This window comes from Phymastichus coffea, unplaced genomic scaffold, assembly GCF_024137745.1.
Source record: "Phymastichus coffea isolate CEN01 unplaced genomic scaffold, Cenicafe_Pcof_1.1 PCOF00019, whole genome shotgun sequence".
Classification (NCBI taxonomy): domain Eukaryota; kingdom Metazoa; phylum Arthropoda; class Insecta; order Hymenoptera; family Eulophidae; genus Phymastichus; species Phymastichus coffea.
Window position 1 is genome coordinate 97648 of NW_026706830.1, and position 20810 is coordinate 118457.

The 20810-nt window shown below is 37.5% G+C and overlaps 1 protein-coding gene across 1 annotated transcript in view; it reads left to right on the forward strand.

The window, feature by feature from the left end:
* Window positions 1-1551: 1551 nt before the first annotated feature.
* LOC131675334 (probable NADH dehydrogenase [ubiquinone] 1 alpha subcomplex subunit 5) overlaps window positions 1552-20810 on the forward strand; it is a gene marked incomplete at its 5' end in the record, with an annotated part of 103987 nt that continues 84728 nt past the window's right edge. Inside the window, 2 exons of the mRNA XM_058954265.1 lie at window positions 1552-1560; window positions 7122-7283. Coding sequence (XP_058810248.1) covers window positions 1552-1560; window positions 7122-7283 — 171 coding nt within the window. The remainder of the gene's footprint in view (window positions 1561-7121; window positions 7284-20810) is intronic.

A 20810-nucleotide genomic window follows, 5' to 3' on the forward strand; every position in this document is an offset into this window, starting at 1 on the left:
ATAAAAGAGATCGCCTTTTAAACTTAAATTCTCGGTAAATTCTTATGTCACTCTCATACTCTCCCAGCCAGAGCGATTGGTTGACCTGTGAAAGTCAGCGCCGGCTTTCTTCACCGGGATAGAACCCTCAAATAATAATAGCAGTGCTCGGCCCAGGCGCACGGAGGTCGCCAACTCTTGCAACTTTATGTTCGTTTACGTAAGTAGCTGTAATAATATTACACCTTACATCTAAAGCGTTCATTTTTAGTATAGTCACTGGTAATTTATAACTATGCGTTTCGTTTAGAGTAAGTTTACGTGCAGGAAAGCCTAAAATCGATCCGATAGACCCCTTTGGTTCAAAATTTATTTCGCGACTGCATTGAATAACACTACGTAGAGTATTGTTATTTGGTTTCAGGCTAAATAATATATTCTTTGATATTAAGACTTCTTTCTTAAAAAATTTCTATATTTTAAATCTCATAACTACCAGTCGGTAAAATGATTTCTTCTTGACCTTCAATACAAAATTTATTACTACCAACGTCAATGTTTGGTACCGAGTTAAATGTCAATAGCTCTACTAGTCCAAGTACATAGCTTTTATTTGGTAGTAGTTCGATTAGCGAAAAATAATTTGTTTCGAAGACAAATGATTTTCCTGAGAGACTCAATGTCAGTGTATTTTCCATGACGATCGTAGAACAAATAACTTTCATTCTTTACTGTTCAACTTTTTATAGTATAGTTATTCATTATCAAGACTGTGTGATATAACTTTCTTATCATCATATTGAGTCTTGGTGAAGATGAAAGATAAACAAATCTTGATGACGGTTGAGTTCAGAAGGCGTTGACTTAAAATAGGATTAAGAATGTTGCCACTGATCAATTTTTTATTTCACTGAAAAAGTCTTTGGAAAACTTTAAAAAACTCTTTAGGTTTGGCAACAAATACTGATAGGTCTACGAAGTCTTCTTGGGAAAACCTTGGAAAGTCATACTAAAGGGCTTCAGGGAAGGCGACTGGAAAAGCCTATCTAAAGGCCACTGGAAAAATCCCTGGAAAGATCACTGAAAATGCCTCCCTTGAGCTGCTAGAATTATTAGACTGAATGATCGTGCGTACCGATCTTTATTCTAGAGCTCAGAGCGCCAGAGCGTTCTGTCTCACTATGTCAAATTTTGTAAAGTCATGACTTCACAACTGTTTACCATGGGCTCATCGATTTGAGCGGAAAAGAAGCCAGCCAGACAAAAAAACTGATGTTGAGGGGAAAATTCGGAAATGAAGGCCGAGGACTGAACAATAGTGTATTCAAAGATGATCACAATGGTAAGTATTTAATTTTTTATATCTAACGTGGTTATATTTAAATCTATCCACTGCAAAATAAAGTAATAAATTTATAGTTAGTTGAAAGTTACCAAAACTATCAAAGTATATAACCTCATTTCCTCTCTTTTTGTAAGCTACCTAATGAGTACTGTAATGGGGGAGGTTATCTGAAAAATGGGAAATTTATTTAAGAACAAACTCCCACGATGCAGAGCAAACACCGCTCCGTTAAACACGTATGATAGTACGTGTATTCGCCTTAACGTCAGATGATTTATCCCAGTTGTCTTCTTCAAACGGAGTTGAACTCACCTTAAGTCACGTGTCTTGTGACACTCGATGAGTTTTAAGTGTGAGCGACTTTACTTCTAATCTTCTTAATCCTCTAGATGTAATCGGATTAAAACCTAAGCCTTTTTCAATTACTTAAGCTACTAGGAAAATTCAATGACGAAAATGGCGAATAAATTTAACAGATTTTAATTAATAAAAAATCACTACAGTCTTTGTAGGGCCGAAAGACTAACGCGCGCGAATAGGATTTTACAATTAGTTATATTCGGTGAGAAAGAGAGAGAGAGAAGATTCGAATTATACCGCGAACTAACGCTCGACGCGAATACAAAAAATAACGCTATAACGAATAGACAAAATACTGAATGTATTTTGTATCGCTTATAATGACGGAAGATGCACCTACCATGCGGTGCAATTACGGTGATCAGCCGTAATTGTTGTTGCAAAAATATCAACTGCCGCTGCCCCTCGATTATCAGCTGCGCTGCCTCGATCAGCCTTTATCTGCTGCAATCTGCTACTTCTGCACCGCTGCTTGCTGCTGCAATACTATCGTTGCACACACGCACGTAATTGTCCCAAGGAAGCTTTATTTTGGCGAAAGTAAGTGCGACACAATTCGGCCGTAAATTCGCGTTCACAGCTGAGGCGTAACTGCTCATTCAAAAGATCGCGCGCCCTCTCTCTCTCTTAACTATTAGAACTAACGCGCGAGAAGCAGAATCGCGAACGGTTCGATTAATTAAATCGACTACCGTTGCAGTACCTGGACTATTTTTATCATGTACTTTATAATAGCCAATTCTAGATAGCGAGGTTCATTAGCTGGCAAGGCATTACGCATGAAAACTCTTCAAAAATCATCAATTTTCATTAATTAAATATATTTTTTCATATCTAGATCTGCCAGTGCACGATTAGGTAAAGCTATTTCGAGGTTTTTTTCTTAGACTTCTCCCATTGATATATGGCTTGAAATGCATACCACAACTGATATTATGTGTTTTAAGTAAAGACCTTTACCTATATCAATTCGTTCCATAATCTTATTATGTTTATGAACCTCTTAATTCATTTTCAACAGCCTTAGCACTGTTGGTAGCTTTTGCCAATGAAGCAGCGTCTCTAGCGAAAGCACCAGTAGCAGTCAAAGTAGCAAGTAATAGAATTGAAAAAGAAAGAGCTCTACCCACAGCTTTTGGAATTGGTAAAATACGTGGTATACGTATTTTATTTCTACCTTTGAACTTTTTTACCGCTTCTTTAGCACTCTTTATTGCGGAGCGAATAACTAAAAGCGAACGGTTTGAGCATTTGACCTTCACTTGACTTTCTCAGATCATAAATACAAATGTGAAATATCATTTAGGATGTCATTTTTCCCACTCTACACGTTTCCGGGGTCAAAAATAGGGGTTCCAATTAAAAAAGCACTTTGACCTTCAGATGACCTTAAAAATCGAATTAAGGGTCAAAGTTGATGATAGCATTTGGTAGCCCACTCAGTTCCCTACAACTTTTGTAAAGGTCATTTTTTTATAACGTTTGTTTTTATACTGGGTTATGCACTTGGTCGGATTAAAATGAAATACCCTGTATATTTGAATCATTTGTAAATTTAAAAATGCGCGTGGTACGATTCAAAGCCGCGAAAAATAATACATACTTGATAACGTAAACTGAGATTGAAATGGAAGAAAATGTACTGGCTCATAGGAGAAAAATGGAAGCTATCAACTGAAAATAAGGTATTGCTGTACAAAGCTGTACTCAAACCAGTTTGAACTGATCTTGGAACGATTTCAATCGAAACTCCTACGAAATATCATACGGGCTCCATGGTTCACACCAAACGACATTATCTCAAATAACTTTCATATAAAATCAGTAAAAGAAGAAAGTAAAATATTTTATAAATAATATATCACGAGACTATAAAACCATTCAAATAAACTTATCAATAAACTACTCAAGACAACAATAACTACTGTGACATAATTAGCGTTTTATTTCTTAAGCGACCTCATGGCGCGCATTAAGAATCAGCTTATATAACGTCACGTCTCTAATTATTTAAAGTTTATGTCCCTCGTTGTTATCTTGACACCACTCGTGATTATGTTTTTCTCCCTTAGCTATTGTCGCAACGCTGGTCAGACCAGTACTATTCGCGCTTTCCCGCTTCCCACAGCATATTCTCGCCTCTCCCTACAATCTTCAAAATCAGTCGAGCGCCGCCAGCTACGCACAGATGTGCGAATCACGCCAGGCGACACTATCACTCTTTCTTTTTCTCTCTCTCTCTCTTTCCTTATCTCACCTATAGCCTTGAGCCGCTCCGACCACCGATCCCGATCAGGAATTAGACCTGGAACAAAGCCACATCGAGCATCGATACTTAGTTCAAATAACCAAGACAACGATGTAGTAGCGGCGAAGGAGAAGGCACGCAGAAAAGAGAGAGGCAAACAGGGTGAGCAATCTCAACGATCGCCTCACTCATCACACTCCCTCTCCCAAGTCCAACGATTCTCTCAATCTCTCTTCCAAGCATCAACGCTGGATGTCCTGGGCATTCGTCGGGATGAAGGAGAAACAGAAAGGGTAACATCTACACACATAAATACACATTCATACATTACCAGAACTTGCCAAATTTACATCCTACTCCTACTCATCAGTCTATTAATTTATGTTCGAGGTTACTCTTGGTAGTGCAACTTTGCAGCGCGAAGTATCGCAGCCGCACAATCCTGATGTATTTGGCTGGAGTCGGATGGCTAGAATCGACTGCCCTAGCCAGCCTACCCAACTCCTTGACCTGCACTCCCGTCCATAAGTCGTCGGCGGCCGAACTCTTAGTTTCGGGACGAGGGCGAGGAGGCTCAAGGGAAGGGCCATGAATCGTTGGCCGCGAATTGTTGGCCGCGCTAGCGTCATCACTCCGACCGGGTGAAGTACGCCGTAAGACTATCTCCACATTCCGTTGGTGAGAGCTGGTTTCTTCATGTTCTTGCCTTACTTCGTCCAACAATTTCTTAACCGCGCCGTCCTGGCCAGGCGGCCGCCACGCCTCTGCTTCTTCTTGCGCGGCTCTATTATCATTTCTTCCTTGGCCGTGTCCTTTCCGAGCTCCTCGGCTGCAACGATCCATAGCCAGGGCTCCACCGTTACGTCCGTTGTCTGCCCCTGAGGAATTTCCATGATCTGTACAGTCTCTGCTTGGGTTTGCAGGTTCGAGTCCCGATGGTTTTCGGCGACAGAAAGAAGCGAAGGGCGCACCAAAATATCAAAAGTACCTGATCTGAGAGAGGGGCGTCGCCGAAGATCTAGCTAGCTGCTGCTGTTGCTGCTCTGCCGCTCGTTAACGCCTTGGTAGCAGTCGTTGCCTGCCTTTCCGATTATTGTCCGTGATTCCTAGCAGCGGAGGGGCTGTTGTTCGTCGTGGACTTCCTCGTCGTTTCCACGTTTCCACAAGGGAAGGCAAATCTCCGTTTGCGCCCCTCTTTGTTGTCTCTACACCACTCGTGATTAGGTTTTTCTCACTTGGTTCTTGTCGCAATGCTGATCAGACCAGTCCTACTCGCACTCTATCGCTTTCCGCGGCATATTATCGCCCATCTCTACAATCCTCAAAATCGGCCGAGCGCCGCCGGCTACGCAAACATATGCGGATTACGCCAAGCAATACTTCAGCCGCTCCGACCACCGACCCTTATCAGGAATTAGACCTGAAACAAAGCCACTTATAGCGTTGAGACTTGGTTCGAACGATCAAGACATCGATTAAACAGTGGCGAAGGGAAAGGCACGCAGAAGAGAGGCAGGCGAACAGGCCGAGCGATCTCAACGATCGCCTCACACGTCACACTACTATTAAACTCAAGAAACATATATTAATAAAAATATAATTAAACTAAAATTTATATAATATGCAAAGTAATCTGAAAGCAAATACAGCATACTTATTGGAGTATTATGTTTCATATCATGTTCACTTATCATCATAGCTATCACATTTACTTATGGTCAAAATTTGATAGATAGATTGTAATTCAATTTTAAGTAATAATAAAGAAAATGGTCCTATATTTATTTAGATGGTTCCAAAGCGTGTTGATAGGTATAAATGACATGTATACATGTAGCGCAAATGAGAAAACTATATTTATATTTAGGTCTGCACAAAGATTGATAGAGTAGTAAGCCGTATTTTAGTTTATACATATCCAGAGGATACTTAATTATAATTAGTGCAGAGATGGCAAACATGCAAGGAGCAGAATTTAATACAAAAATTGAGTGTATACTGCTATGGTCCCTGCACTCACCTACCATCCATTAGTGAACTTGCAGAATATAGTACACTAGAGCAAAATGGTACAAGGGGTTAAAAGCAGCAGTAGAAAGCTCTTAAGCACTATGGATGCACATCGACTCTAAATATATTTTAAACAATATTTGTTAGACAATATTTTTTGATCATTAATTGTGTGCAATTCTTATATTTCCCTTTGGTGTATTCGGTGATCTGTCATTACAGAATAACCTATTATATATTATTAGAAGTAAAATGTTAATTTCAATGTCAAATAGCACAGTTACTAAGCTACCGGTGATTAATTTTATATTAACTTTACTGAATGGAATTGTTTCAGACTGCCATTGCTAATCTAATGATGCAGATGTATGTTGCTATAGTTATATTTTAGTATACTAACTATATAAATGTTTAGCCTTTTGTTCGGCAATGAAGAAACTCGCATAAGTTAGTACATGTGTAAGCACAAGCTATATTATGTTGGAACAACACTCACTCATCATTTATTTCTTTAACCAATGATTAGTGCTCGAATTGTTGTCTATTGCTAAGTTCGTCCACGCGTTTACGAGCTGGTGTATCATAATCCAGGTATTTTAGATTCGGAGGTGCTACCCGCGATGATCAAAGAGTTTGACATGCCACGAGAAAAATCAAGTGAATTTCAGCGGTGCTCACGTTGCATTTATTTTGCGTAAAACTCAAATTAATTATCCATACCATTTTTGACTTTTTGGATTGGTTTATCATGATCTTGGTATCATTTTTGTGAGAACTTTAGTTTTATTTGATTGTCATAACAACCCACAAAGAATCTAAATAGCCGAATAACCATTAACTGTCAAAGATATAAAATTGTAAAATTGCATACAAATTTTCTAAGCGGTTATTGCTTATTTCAATTCTCATGATCATACATTTTAGAATTTGCCACGTTACTTTTGAAAATAACTCGCATATGTACTATTATAAACGAACGGAGAATATTTAGTCTTAAAATAGAAGGAATATAAAATGTTTGTACTTTTTAGGAGATGTATATTATAGATTTTTTCATTTTCTTTCATCAGCCTACAAATATATACTAATATTTTTTGAGAATTATTCATTTAAATTTAAAAATTGAAATGATGGATCTTATAGTCTTACTGATCTAGCATTATTTCTCTTGATTCACAGACAACCACCTTAACTGGACTCCATATCGATAAGAACCCTCGTCGTTCACTAAGTATTTTATATGGAAAACTCATTCGAGCTTTACAAAAACTTCCAACAAGCTATCAATATAGGCAGTTTACCGAAACGTTGATTAAAAATAGAGCTTCAATAGTAACTAATGTAAGTACTCTTGTATTTATATAAAAAACAAAAATGGTTTTTTCTTTATTAACCTGTTAACCGAGCGGAACGTATAAATACGTCAAAAGTAAACAATATCGGATACGGGTAGGACATATGAATACGTCCTCGATATTTATATTGCGCCCTGGAACGGGCGGGACGTATATTTTATTACTACTATGGTAATACGTCATTCATACACGTCTTAGTGGAAAAGGACGCGCCCGTTATATGTTGCGTAATTAGAAAGGGATTTCCCCGGTTAACAGGTTAATTATCAACTATTTACTGCAATTAATCAAATCACAGTAAATAATTCTTTTTAATAATCTTTCATTTTTACGTAAAAATATAATCCAAATTACCAAGATAAACTCCAGTAAATGAGAATCATATTTCGAGCGTATGTGTAATCAATAGTACGATATACAGAGTGACCCATTTTAATCGCTACACCTGGATTTTTCGAATTCCAAGACAGATAGGAAAAAATGGTTCAGACAAAAGTTGTAGGGGACGAAGGGGGCCAAACAATGGTCCTAACAAATTTGACCTTGAACTTAACATTCAAGGTTATTTCAAGGTCAAGTGGTTTTTTTGAATAGGAACACCTATTTTTGACCCCGGATTCGGAAAGAGCGGAAAATTTCACGTTCAAAACCATATTGAGACATTTTTTCACGGTCATTTCAAGGTCAAATCAAGGTCAAACTCCGAAAAATCCATTTTAAGTCGTTTTTCCACGAGTCACAGGCTTAAGTGGTTCAAACTGATCGTAGATTTAGTTACATCACTTAATTAAAGTAAGTCCCTTCGCCTCACACTGTACGGCGTGCTTGATTTAAGTGAGTCCCTTCGCCCCTACCTTAAAATACTGATTTCCGATTGTCGCACCACGATAATTACTTCAGCTTTCTCCTAAAAGTAACGTCGTGTCAATAATCTTTTTAGGCTGATAGTCAACCATTTAAGAGCCAGCCATTAATTACTATTAAATTTAAATAGTAAAATGGTATCAAAAATATTAATAATTATAATATTCGCCTGTATGTGGTTGCGACTAAAAAAGAAAAACGTTTGTCACACTTTATTAATTGTAAATTTTATAAAAAACTAATTTGATGCTTTTTGTAAAAAAAAAAATGTTGTATCTTTATTTGTTTTTTCGAAAGTTATGAGAAAATTGAAGATATGAGCTGTAAATAATGTGATTGTTTAAAAAGAATAGTCATAACTTTCGAAACAATAAATATTATTATTTTTTATACCATTTCACTATTCAAATTTAATAATAATTAATAGCTGCCTCTGAAATAGCTGACTACGCGTCCAACGAGATCGTTGACATGACGTTGGCTTTAGGAGAAAGCCGAAATAATTATCGTGCTGCGGCAAGAATTTATGCTGAACGCTATCAAGACAGACGACACCTCGAAGCTATGGCTATCAGACGTTTAACTCAAAGAGCTCGTGGTGGACACATGGTTCGTCAACGTGGGCGCCATCAATATGATCAAAATGATAATCGGGTTGTGAATATTCTAGCAATAATTCATCTTGACCCACAGATAAGCGCTCGTCGAGTCGAAAGGGAAATCGGTATTCCAAAAAGTACATTTTTAAGAATTATGAAGGTGCTTAGACATCATGCATATCATATTACTCTGGTCCAAGAGCTACAGTTTGCTCATTTTCAACAGCGTATTGTGTTTTGCCAATGGGCTTTACAAATGATAGAAAATGATCCAGACTTTTTTAATTTTGTTCTTTTTTCTGATGAGGCAAAATTTCAAAGTGATGGGGAATTGAATAGACATAATTGTCATTACTGGTCTGATGTTAATCCTCATTGGGTCAGAACTGTAAACCATCAAAGACGTTGGAGTATTATGGTATGGTGTGGGATTATTAATGGATATTTGATTGGCCCTTACTTTTTCGAAGAAAATGTTAATCAACACACGTATTTAACGCTAATAAGAGATATTAACTATTATATATAAGATATTATATTCCATCAATACCTGTATTGATGGATGATGTTGACTTAGAAACGCAACGGAGAATGTGGCTCCAGCAGGACGGCGCATCACCACATTTCGCTCGAATTGTCAGGACTTTTTTGAATAATCAGTACGGTAACAGATGGATTGGTCGAGGTGGTCCGGTTGAATGGCCTGCTTGCTCACCCGAGCTTACATCACCAGATTTTTACTTATGGGGGTACTTAAAAAATGCCGTTTTTGTAGAAAGGCCCACCACAAGATTAGACATGATGGACAGAATTCGTCGAACTTGCGATGCCATTCCAAGGCAAACTTTGCTAAACACCGTTCAACACTTCCAAAGACGTTTGACTATGTGCCTGGAAGCAAATGGTCGTAATTTCGAACATTTGCTTCGAGGCTCGATAAACACATAAGTGAGAGGCGAAGGGACTCACTTAAATCAAGCACCCCGAACAGTGAGAGGCGCGGGGACTCACTTAAATCAAGCACCCTGAACAGTGAGAGGCACGGGGACTCACTTAAATCAAGCACCCCGAACAGTGAGAGGCGAAGGGACTCACTTTAATTAATTACCCTGAATAGTGTGAGAGACACGGGGACTCACTCAAGCACCCCAGAGGAAACAGTCCTTACTACGTCCACATCGTTGTTTCTGGGTAGCGCTAAACGTAAAGTTGATACATTTACAACAGAAGCTTCAATGATCATGAAGTTTCCGTTAAACAAACATCATACATGGGATAGAGATGTGTGGGACTGGGAGATGTCTGGTGTAACAGTTTAGCATGTGAGGCTATGAAGAGAATGGGGTTCGGATGTGCAAGTTCGATTTTTGTTTACTAGGATGTGAAAGTTTTGGGTTATGGGTTTCCGTTTTAAATCAACGATCAATTTGAACCACTTAAGCCTGTGACTCGTGGAAAAACGACTTAAAATGGATTTTTCGGAGTTTGACATTGATTTGACCTTGAAATGACCGTGAATAAAATGTCTCAATATGGTTTTAAACGTGAAATTTTCCGCTCTTTCCGAATCCGGGGTCAAAAATAGGTGTTCCTATTCAAAAAAACCACTTGACCTTGAAATAACCTTGAAGGTCAAGTTCAAGGTCAAATTTGATAGAACCATTGTTTGGCCCCTTTCGTCCCCTACAACTTTTGTCTGAACCATTTTTTCCTATCTGTCTTGGAATTCGAAAAATTCAGGTGTAGCGATTAAAATGGGTCACCCTGTATATTCCGATATTAGAAATTTGTATTAACTGATTACGTTGTTTGTAAAATAGCATTGTTCGTTGCTTAGCTGTTCCCCATAACCTTCTTTAAAAGTTATTAGTGTGGCGGCCTAACCACTTCATGTATCGTGACGTGTACATCGCGGATTTTGTAAACTATGTAAAGTATCGATTCACACTATAACTTTGATGATCAGCAACGAGCAACCTCATGTTTGTGATATTTTGAATTAGATAAATATTTCTGAATTAGAATTTTTTCTTTGCACTCTCTTTGAGAAATAAAAAAATAAAAGATTTCTTTACTTCTTGCTTGTAACAGTAACCTGCAAGTGCAGTGTAGAACATCTTCCTTGTCACGGCACGTCAATCCTAATAATCTATAAATTTAAATTTCTGTTCTTATTATGGCTAATTACTTACGATTTTCAATGATGATCTTAGTTAAAAATTTTTATGTCGTTTTTAATATCTATCTTATCTTTTGTGAGAATTTTTATACTGTTTATTGCATTTCGCATTTTATACTCTACGAGGTCTGTCCGGAAAGTATCAGGCCTACGTTTATATCTTCGCGCCATAGTGTTCGAGCGACCTCTACCGGACAAAAACGTCAACAGTAAAGCCTTACGAACCTATTTGTTACTTACTGGCACCTGTCGCACGTATAGTTCATGCGCAGCGTGTCTTTGTTTACAGTGCCATTTTCGTGTTCGTTGGATTTTGATATTGTCAAAAATGACTGAAAAACAAGATCAACGAATTTGCATCAAATTTTACTTTTAACTCGAAAAAACGAGTTTGGAAACTATTGAAATGATGCAAAAGGCCTTCGGAAGCGAATGTATAAACAAAACACGAATAAAAGAGTGGTATAAACGGTTTAAGGATGGTCGCACTTCTGTCGATAGTGATTTTCGTTCCGGCCGATCTTCGACGACAAAAACCGCAGATAATATTGAGCGGGTGCGACTTGCAACCCAACAAGATCGTCGTATGACTGTGCGAGAACTAGAAGAAGACCTTGGGATACTAAACACTATCATTTCAGAAATTTTAACCGAAAATTTAGGAATTAAACGCGTGTGTGCGAAATTCATCCCAAAATTGCTCACAGCAGAGCAGAAGAACATTCGCTTAGAAATCGCTCTGGATAATCTGGAAATGGTCAATAATGATGATAATGTGCTTAGAAAAGTTATTACAGGTGATGAATCATGGGTTTATGGTTATGATCCTGAAACAAAACAACAATCTTCACAGTGGAAGCTTTCTGAATCGCCAAGACCAAAAAAAGCACGTCAAAGTCGGAGCAGTGTTAAGTCAATGTTGATTGTTTTTTTTTATTGTGAAGGTATTGTACATCACGAATATGCACCAACAGGTCAGACAATCAATAAAGAATACTGCGTTCAAATTTTGCAACGTTTGCGTGATGCAGTAAGAAGAAAACGGCCGCACTTTTGGGAAAGTGGTGACTGGCTTCTCCATCACGATAATGCGCCAGCGCATTCATCCAATCTTGTGCAGCAGTTTTTGAGCAAACACAATATCGCATTGCTTCGACAACCTCTATACAGTCCCGACATAGCCCCTTGTGACTTTTGGCTGTTTCCAAAACTAAAAAAACCACTCAAAGAACACCGATTCGATGACAAAACAACGGTTGAAAACAATGCGACGACTGTACTTAAGGCTATCCCTAAAAGCGAGTTCCAGGACTGTTTTGAAAAGTGGAAACATCGATGGAACCGTGTTATTTAATCAAGTGGGGATTACTTTGAAGGATGCCACCCACTAGATGATAAAGAATAACGCTAGCACGAAAATATAAAGATAAGCCCGATACTTTCCGGACAGACCTCGTATATAAATCATTCTTGCCTATTTCATGAAAGCCGCATATAGAAAATGACCTTTATAATCTATTTTTTTTTAATTTAAATAGAAACTGCAACGGTAGTTAATTCAAATCGATCCGTTCGCGATTCGGTACACTCGCGATGCTAGAGCGAACGACTAAGAGAGAGAGGGGCGCGCGAGAGTTTAAATGTTTTCAGTTAAGCCTCAGCTGTTACTTGTGTAGTACCGCCAATTATTTTGTACAGTGTTTCGCCGCTATTTTCTTACAAAGTTTTCCTCGATTTTTACGTGCGAGTGTTAGCGAGGAAAAATCACAGCAGGAGTATTACAGTAGCTACAACCAAAGACTGCCAGGAGGTCCTGGCAAGGCACCCCTCGTTACCATCGTCGAGGCTAGATAACGGCGCAGGTATTCTTATCCCTCGAGCCTCTCTGCCAGTTGGGCTGCGTTCATTCAGATCCTTGTGTACTAAATCGAAAATTTCATTTGCATGATTTCTCTTATTTTTGAATGGTAAAATTGTATTTTTACTTTGCAAGCAATTTGAACAATTCATGTATTCTTTTTCTAATTTATCTGGTAAACCATTATCTAATTTTTCATCTACCAATTTATTTAAATATTTAAAATTTATATGACCTAAGTCTCTATGCCATTTTTCTTTTTCTGTAATTTTAGTCATATTACAAAAACATTTTTATTTTCATTTATATTTTTACAAAGGCTTTTCAAATGATATAACCCATCAATCTTTATTGCAACTGCAATTGAATTTCTACTCTTATTATAAACTTTCGCAAATTCATATTTGGCTACAATTGTATTGTTATTAGTTATTTTCAATAAACTTAACAAAGTTCTTTTCATATGTTGTACATGAAATACATTTTGTAATACAATTTCTTTTATACCAAAACGCATTCTAAAACTAGTTTTTATACATCCAATTTTGTTGCTTTTAACATATTATCATCGGGTAAAATTACATTTACAGGATTTGTTAAATTTTTGCAATTATACAAATATTTTTCATCCTTCACTATATGGTGCGTACACCCACTATCTAATAACCACTGAATTAAATTAGGATTTTTATTTTTACTTTCACTCAACTGTTTCACATTTACTTTCACAACTTGTGTTGCCCAAACTTCATTTCGTTGCTCGTTTCTTGTTTACTGTTGAACTGATTGTCGACGTCGACTTCTGTGCGCTGTTCCTCTGCCATAGCCTCTTCCTGATCCTCGGTGTCCTCTCGATGACTGTTCTCCTCACCCTTGATTCTACGGTGAATACCAACAATCCTTGATGAAATGTCCAACTTTTCCACGCCTGAGACATGCTTCTTTTGTTTTAGCATTAAATGTACTTACATTTGTTTTATTTTAATTTTTTTTAAGCTTTATTCTTGAATTTTTGTTTTCACTAAATCGAAATTTCTGTCTTCTTTGGGGACTAAATCTATAGTCTCCAATATAAATATATTCTTGTGGTTATGCTTTTATTAGATACCTCATTTTTGTTACATCCGTCAAAGTTGCTCCAGCTTTTTTTAATTCGTTAGATGTTCTTTCAAATTCTACAAAAACTTCTTCTACTTCACCGTAGTCTCTCAATTTAATCTCTTCAAGCTTGTTTCTATTTAATATTTGTAAGGTCGTCGATTTCTTCGTATACATTTGTTCCAGCTTCTGCATCATGTCACGTACCGTTTTACAATTTTTGACATATTCAATTTGTTTATCTGAAATTGCACTAATAAAAATTGCTTCTGCTCAGATCTAACTTTTTCATCTTCTTTATCATCTCCTATAGCGATTCTCTCTCTTTTTGTGGGTTCTAAACATTCTTTATATTCAAGAATATTTTCTATTCGGAATTTCCAATTATCAAATTTTATAACATAAAAAATCGGAATTGATACATTATCAATTTTTGTATGTGTAGCCATATCTTCTGTTTTTATTCTATTTTTATATATTTCACTTTTCAAAATCAAAACTTTTGTAACGGTGTAGGATGGTCATGGTCTACACCGTGCGTCCCTTCACTCTCTCTCCGACATCGGCAAGGGCTCATGGCGGGCATCTGGCGCACGTATGTTTCGTGTCTGATGCCAGTCTTTTGTTTCAGCATCGGTTTCCCTCTTCGTCAAGAAAGAAAGAGAGAGCAACAACATGCGCTCTCGTTAGTCATCGAGAGAGAGAGAGAGAGAGAGAGAGAGAGAGTTGTTATAGTGCAACTATAGTGCGGCTAGGCGCGCGACACTGGCCACGCTTGGCGGTGCTGCGTGCCGCTGATTAGACAAGTGAGTGGGGAGGGCGTAAGAAGCAGTCTCTCACGCACTATTGCGTCGCTTCTCGCGAACATTAAGGAATTGACCCTGCAAGCGAGAGCATACCAGCTAACGCACAGAAAAGTTTCCTCGAGAGCGGCCCTTTGTCCACTAGTCACGCCATATCGAAGGAGGTCACCGGCCGGCAGAGAGACGATCAACTCGCCAGCCCAGAGGACTTCACCAATTAACATGTCATACTCTCTCCTCTCGTTTCTCTTCCTTAATCGGTTTTAACCCTTTTTGGCTATTCGCGACTTGTGCGCTGTGCCAGGCTCTCGGGGGCCGGCACAGCTGAATTAGTAAATAAGTTTTCTTTCTTTATTTTGTATCGAGTCGGTTGTGAAATGGCAAGGAGCTCACGTGCCGGTCATCTCATTTAGTGGTAAGAAGTTATTGTGTATTAGGTTAAGGTTTGATAGATTGTTTTATTCACCATCGCTCAAGGTAGCGATTTTATAATAAACGTATTTGGTTGGTAAAAGGTTTGAATGTTTATTGCGACCGTCTTTCCTCTTCTGCCTTGCTGGGAGCGATACACCGCCTCCCTTACCTCCACCTTAAAGAATTTAGTGATAGCGGGAAAGGATTATCAGCCAAGGACGGCTGACGCTATTACACTTTCTTTAAATTAAAAAAAAAATTTTTCTTAAGTAATTTATTTCTGCAATACCTATTTTTCACTTTCATAATGTTCTTGATTTTTAATTAAGTTTTTACTTCCTTTTTCTTCTTCTTCTTTTATTTTATTTTATTTAACAAACTCCGGAAAATTGTGGACATTTATTTTTCACATTAACCATGTGCTCATCCATTTAACTTGTGCTTAACCTCAAAACTTGCCTTGCGGTCTTACTATACTATACTTTTTTACTTACTAACTTACTATACTTACGTAATCAACTATGTGCTTTTTAGAAAACCATTTCCATCTTGTTAAGATCAATCAATTTTCATGCGGTTTTTTGCTTTTCTTAAACAATTTCTTATTGCACACACTTTTTCACTATATTTTTTTATTTTTGATTTGGTTAAGCAAACATTTAAAAGTAATACTTGGCCAAAAAATTTATCATTTTTTTATCTTATTTCCCGGCTCTGCTACCATATTAAATTATAAGTAAACTGAAATAAGGCATGTTTAGTATAAAAGTTATGTTTATTAATAAAGTAGATGAAAAGTTAAATAAACTATTTTACAATTTGAGCATGTCAGAGCACTCTTAGCTTACCGTTGCACGCGGCAGCGCTGTACATACTACTTTTCTTTCATACACTCTGTGTAGTATACACATGTACACTCATACTCTCACATGTGCATACACTTATATTATAACGGTGCGTCTCCATCGCGCGATTACAGGTAACATGTAAGCGAACCTTATTTCTCAACAACTACTAATAAAGATCGACAATGCAACCTAATTATCAAAGATTTTTTGGTAAAGTAGATCGCAATAATTCACAACGCGAGGTAACGAATATGCGATTCAGAATTAACAGCAGTGCGACAATCGCCTCTTGTCTACACCAAGTTCAACAGGTAACAATAAAATAATCAAAAAGAAATAATGGAGTCCAACAATGTAATTATGACAAACGAAATAAATGCCAACAGCACAGCCACTCTAAATAAATTGTTAAAAATAGAAAATGGTGTAATACTTGGTGTAAATATATGTAGCTTAAATGCTCATTACAATAAACTATTAACTTTCATTAATAGCTTAGAAAAAAAACCGAATATTATAGTATGCACAGAATCATGAAATTTTGAGTATTATCAGTATTTCAATATAAATGGTTATGTTATGCACTATGTGGCGGGGAATTTCGGGGGTTTTAACCGCGCTCCGAGTTTCTTCCGCCACAAGGCCTGTTTGTGGCTCTACCCCCGATTATTTAGGGCGCCAGACCGTCGGCTAATTACGGCGATCGTCGGGGATAAGGCCAGTAAGGTTGTCGCTAATCCTGATCTGCTTAACGGCGACTGCGCAGGGTGGGCAGACGGGGAATACGCGTGATATCCTCGATTCAGGCGTTGGTGTCCAACTCTCCACTTTCTACGTCTCCTTGATTATGGTATGCCGGCAGCTTAGATGATGGCTCCTTAATTCAAGTCGTGAGTTCGTTCGAATTCGCGCGTATATTACCTATCGTGGGACCCGAAAATATAGCGAATTAGTGATACCCGTATATAACCGCTCGCGGCTGAAAATCACTAGCATGCAATCGAGGTAGGATAACACAGTAAATTTTATATAAAAATATTTAATCACTTTATTGACGTATCTAGTAATTCACAAATAAGAGGTCGAAGTGAATAGGGTCGGTAAAACTCTGAATAACCATAAAATAGCAAGGGTACAAATTAATCGAAATGTTAACAATTTTCCGGTCGGTCTTTGATTAACAAAGATGGTGGAAAGGTCAGCGCAAACAACTCAATCACGAATTTTTCTTGTCTGATCTTACCGCTCACGCTCGGTTTACGAAATGGCGGAAAGGTCAGCACAATTAAATAAGTACGGTTATCTTATTCGGCTAATTCTACTCTCGTAATAAATTATTAGCGAAAGGTCAGCGCGAATCCTAAATCACGAACTTTCTTTTGTTTGATCTTAACGCTCACACTCGGTTTACGAAATGGCGGAAAGGTCAATACAATTAAATAAGCACGGCAATTCTATATTCGGCTAAACCTACGTTCGCAATAAATTATTAGCGAAAGGTCAGCGCGAATCGTAAATCACAAACTTTCTTTTGTTTGATCTTAACGCTCACACTCGGTTTACGAATTGGCGAAAGGTCAATACAATTAACATAGCACAGTAATTTTATTCGGTTAGTTTGACATTCGAAATAAATTCCATTAACGGAAGGTCAGCGCGAATAACTCAACCACGGCCTTTGATTCGTATAAACCTAACACTCACTTTAGATCTACGGAATGGCGGACATGTCAGCGCGATTCGATAAGCACCGGCGTCGACGGATCTATGCGTCGCGACGACCCACGGCACTGAGAGATTAATTCCCGTACTCCGCGATTAATAAAAGTGAGTGGCACTTTGCCTACTTACGATCTTTCCTTGCGGTTTTGGCGAACAAAATTGGCAAAAAAAAATGGAAAGCGTATAGCGCAAATAATTCTGCACGAGATTAGCTGATAGAAGCTCCTTCTAGCTATAGATCCAGTGGCAAAATGGACGAGAATCGGCTTTTCGCGGTCAAAGATCGCTTTTCTTCTCCTCTTTCCGAGAAGAAATGTTATTATTGGTCGGTATGCTAATTCGGATATCGGTAGCGCCCTCCGAATATTTTATCATTGGTCCGTATGTAAATTAGAAGGATACAGCGCCCTCCTTAACTCTCCTACTTTCGTCGTTATTTACCCTCTCTCACCCTCCACTAAGGTAGCTATCATTAGTTGTCGGAAAAGATCTACCCCTACTCTTATCTATTTATCTATCCGGACGGAAATCAAATTTTATTCTAATTTGCTCATTGGTCGTGACGTCACTAGCGAATTTTGTCAGAGGTTTGAATTCGGTCAGTTAATTTATTATTTAAATCTAATGAGGTAGTTGTCGCTCGCTATCATAATAGGGGTGTCGGTCGCATGCGAATTTTACAATTCGGTATCTATTCCATGCTCATTCTTTTTCAATTATAATTTTAATTTTAATTTGTCATGAATACGTATATAATATACGTCGTTTCATTTGTAGCGCCCTCTTGTTCGCTCTTGTTTAGTCTATTTCGCTCGCTCTGTCTCGCTCGCTCTGTCTCAGTCTGTCTCGCTCGCTCTTGCTTAGTCTACTTCGCTCGCTCTGTCTCGCTCGCTCGCTCTCAGTCTGTCTCGGCGCTTCAAGATGGCCGCTCAGTTTCTAGCGCGTACGTCTCGTGTTCTTGTGGCGGTTGTTGGAGCACCTCCTGGGGCGCTCCCGTGTCGGTTCAGTGACGTTCTCCCGGGTGTTTGTGTGTGGTTGCTGTTGTACTTGTGTGTGGCGCTCAGGGTGTTGCCGATGGTGTTCGGCAGCCCGACACAGCTGATTGCCGGCTGCTACTTCATCGGCGATTTTCTGCTCGCCCCAGGAGTGTCAGTGCCTCGTGAGTGTTGGTGTTGGTGTCTGGGAGTGTAACCGATCTGCATGTGTCATCAACATGCATTTCCGTTGCATTTCCCAGTCAAGTTTTCCATTTTTCTTTCGCCGGTCGGCAACACGTGGTCGGGAGTGTGTGCATGCGCTCTCTTTTTCCGTGGTGCGCTCCTTTTTTCTCTCTGCTCTTTGAGTGTCCGTCGGATCGCGTTTGTCGAATTTGTTTTGCCCATATCTCCGGTGTGGGTGTTCGGACATAAAAAAGGGTAATTGTTTTATGTAGGGCGCGTTTATTTTTATTTTATTCAACCGATTACGGAGCGGCAAGGGACGGGGATGGCCTTTCTGAGGTGTTGCAAATAATGCAGCACTCAGGAAAGGCCTTGTAATGTACCACATTACAACTATAATAATAGTAAATTGAATAAATCAGATGGTGTTGTAGTCTACATAAACAATGAAATTACAGAAAATACTGAAACCATACAAATCAATAAGCTAAAAATTGTAAATACTACAATTAAGCTTGAAAATAATAAAGAACTAGTATTATTAGCTATCTACAGATCACACAACATACACAAAACAGAATTTCTAGCGAGTATAAAAAACCTTTTGCTGATACATAAAAATAAGAAAAATGTTATATTAGTTGGCGATGTTAATTGTGACACACTAAGTCATGAATTACTAGACCAAGAATTTCTACAACTTTTACTAGAAAATGGTTACTGCCCAGGATACAACTCCATAACTCGACCTTCTATAGATGATAATAGTAAGGGCTCATGTATAGACAATTTATTCATAAAACTAGAAAATATTAAATACAATACTTACCTACTTAATATACCTTTTAATGATCATTATCCAATTTTAATGACATTATATTCCATTAAAAAACATATAAAGCAGATTAATAACAATCCAAAAATAAATTTCCACAAATTAATACATTTTGCAAAAACAACGAATTAGTCAGAAATAATAACTATAGCAGATTCTAACCAAGCTATCACGAAACTAATAAGAAACATTCAATTATATATAAATGCAGCAAATCACAGTACTAAAAATAATCATAATAGTAATCAACCGAGAAATGCCTGGATAACTAAGGCAATCATTCATTCATGTAAAACAAAAGTAAAACTCTATGACATCTGAAAAAAAGATCCCAATAATCTAGTAAAAAAATAAAATTATACGAAATATGTTAAAACGTTATGCCAGGTAATTAATAAAGCAAAAGAAAACTTTGACAGAATAAAAATTAACCTCAATACCAACAACCCTCGAAATCTATGAAGAATACCATACAACATATTAGGGAAAAATAGTAAAAAAAACTAATAATATCGATTTCAATACTGAGAACAATATTAAAATGACAGACACACAAAAAATAGCCGATAAAATAAACAAATTCTTCTGCAACGTGGGAAAAGACTTAAGTAGTAAAATTAATACACCCATCAACAAAACATAGAAATGCCAGAGATGAACAACAAAACTATATTTTTTAAGACAACAAATATATACGAAATACAAGAAATAATCTATAAAATAAAAAACAAAAAAGATGGTGTTGACGGAATAAATTCAAAAGTACTTAAAACTTTAACAAGTTTTATCTCAGCACTCCTGGTCCACGTAATAAACACTAGCATAAACAAAGAAAAATAGCCAGATGCACTTAAAAAAGCGGAGATAATTCCCATTCATAAAGCCAAAGAAAAACATTTACCAACAAATTACAGGCCTATATCTTTTATATCAAGCATAGTTAAAGTTTTTGAAAAACTAATACACAAAAAAATAACTAGTTTTGTAAATGATTGCAATCTAATTTCTAACGAACAATATGGTTTTCAGAACAATAAAAGTACAAAAGATGCACTCTACCACATAACAAATATAATATACAATCAACTCGATCAAGGAGATCCTATCATTATCACCTGTTTTGACTTAACTAA